The sequence below is a fragment of the Apium graveolens genome, chromosome 10 (assembly GCF_009905375.1).
Source record: "Apium graveolens cultivar Ventura chromosome 10, ASM990537v1, whole genome shotgun sequence".
In the NCBI taxonomy this organism is placed as follows: Eukaryota; Viridiplantae; Streptophyta; class Magnoliopsida; order Apiales; family Apiaceae; genus Apium; species Apium graveolens.
In genome coordinates, this window is record NC_133656.1 from 241,684,687 (window position 1) to 241,686,210 (window position 1,524).

The 1,524-nt window shown below is 32.3% G+C and overlaps 1 protein-coding gene across 1 annotated transcript; it reads right to left on the minus strand.

The window, feature by feature from the left end:
- Window positions 1-396: 396 nt before the first annotated feature.
- LOC141692218 (AT-hook motif nuclear-localized protein 28-like) lies at window positions 397-1,086 on the minus strand. Its single transcript, XM_074496949.1, has one exon. It carries the CDS (start codon window positions 1,084-1,086, stop codon window positions 397-399), a length of 690 nt encoding a protein of 229 aa, XP_074353050.1.
- Between the last annotated feature and the right edge of the window lie 438 nt (window positions 1,087-1,524).

The following is a 1,524-nucleotide window of genomic DNA, read 5'->3' on the forward strand; positions in this document are numbered from 1 at the left end:
CAAATAAAACTACCAATATATTGAGAAAAGGTTGCTACTAAAATAAAAAGAGAAAGACATCCACTATTAAGGAAAACGATATTTAAAACAGAATCCTAAAGAATTTGGAGGCGTTGAAGCGTGCATCGCAAGTAAAAATATTCAAATCCGAAATAAATAGATTTTAGAGATGTAAAACATACTATAAAAAATACTAAATAAAGTCGAATCAAATAGATTATAGAGTCTTAAATCTCTCGAACAAAGTTCTCCAAATTGAAAATAGTAAAATGTAAACGACTAGATTGTAGTAGAATTCTAACTAAAAATAGTCGGGCCACTACATCCTTTTATTGAAAAATAAAGAAAATAAATAGAGAATAACGCTTTCTCTAAATCTTCAATCTTTAAGCATCCTTAAGCTATATTCGCATGACAAACAACCAAGACATCTGGATTTTTGGAAATAAGAGCAGTCACATGCATCGTTCCAAAGGTAACAAGCCTCCAAAGCGTCCCACCAATGACATCGCCATTCGTCCTAGCAAATATAGCGTTCAAAGTGCAAGAACCAGATGGTTCCGAAGGAGATATTTTTCCTACAGGCCCTGTCAAAGAAAGTAAGCAAAGTCTCTCAGAAAATATTGTTGGATGTACTGATGAGATGAGGCTTATGGAAGCATTTGTAATCATTCCTGAACCACCCAGAACATTCATAAAAATATTTCTTGAATGAGCAAACTGTTTCAGCCATTCAATGACATCTTTCCCATGCGGGATTTCAAGAACAATAGACTTCATTTTCGAAGTCATTTCGATGGTGTTTTCTTTCGCCTTGTTTTTTGAACCACGAGGACGTCCTTGTGGCTTAGACAATGAAAAATGACCCCCAGACGCCACAATATCATTTCCACCAGACTGGCCCATATTACTTATATCATTACTAACTCCTGGATTAGACATTTGAGTGTTTGGCAATGGTTGAGAGCGGTGTTCTTCGCTGTTAATTTTAGTAGGATTAGTGTAGCCCATTGAATTTGGGATTTGAAGAGCAGGTGAAGAGTAATTCATAGAATTTGAGAAAGAAAATGAATACTTGTGATTCATCTTTCGAAAGCTAAGCAAAGATATAAGATATTGGGTGAAATGTGATTAGAGTTGTGGGTTATAGTCCTTTTTATAATTGATTTTGACGTGCTCTCTCAAGAAATACAAAGATTCCATACAGTTGGAAAAAGTATTATTTTTCTTTTCCAGGGAATTTGAATTGAATAATCAATCCTTATCATATTTTCTAAAATTGAGAGGCCAAAAAGTTGTTAATATTTGATTCGTCTCATAAAAAGCGTTATACCAATATACGATTACAGATGAATTTCTAAAACTAAAATCGAAACATTAAACAAAAATAGAACGTTTATTTACCAATAGATGTCATCGATAAAAATATTAGGCACGAATTTTAAATATTAAATTATTTTGATTACAAAATCGAAAACATATTTAAACATTATGGTCTGTAAAATTTAATTATTAATTTACAAT

Coding starts and splice junctions, on each gene's coding strand:
- LOC141692218 (XM_074496949.1), bottom strand. CDS start 1,086: ATGAATCACAAGTATTCATTTTCTTTCTCAAATTCTATGAATTACTCT.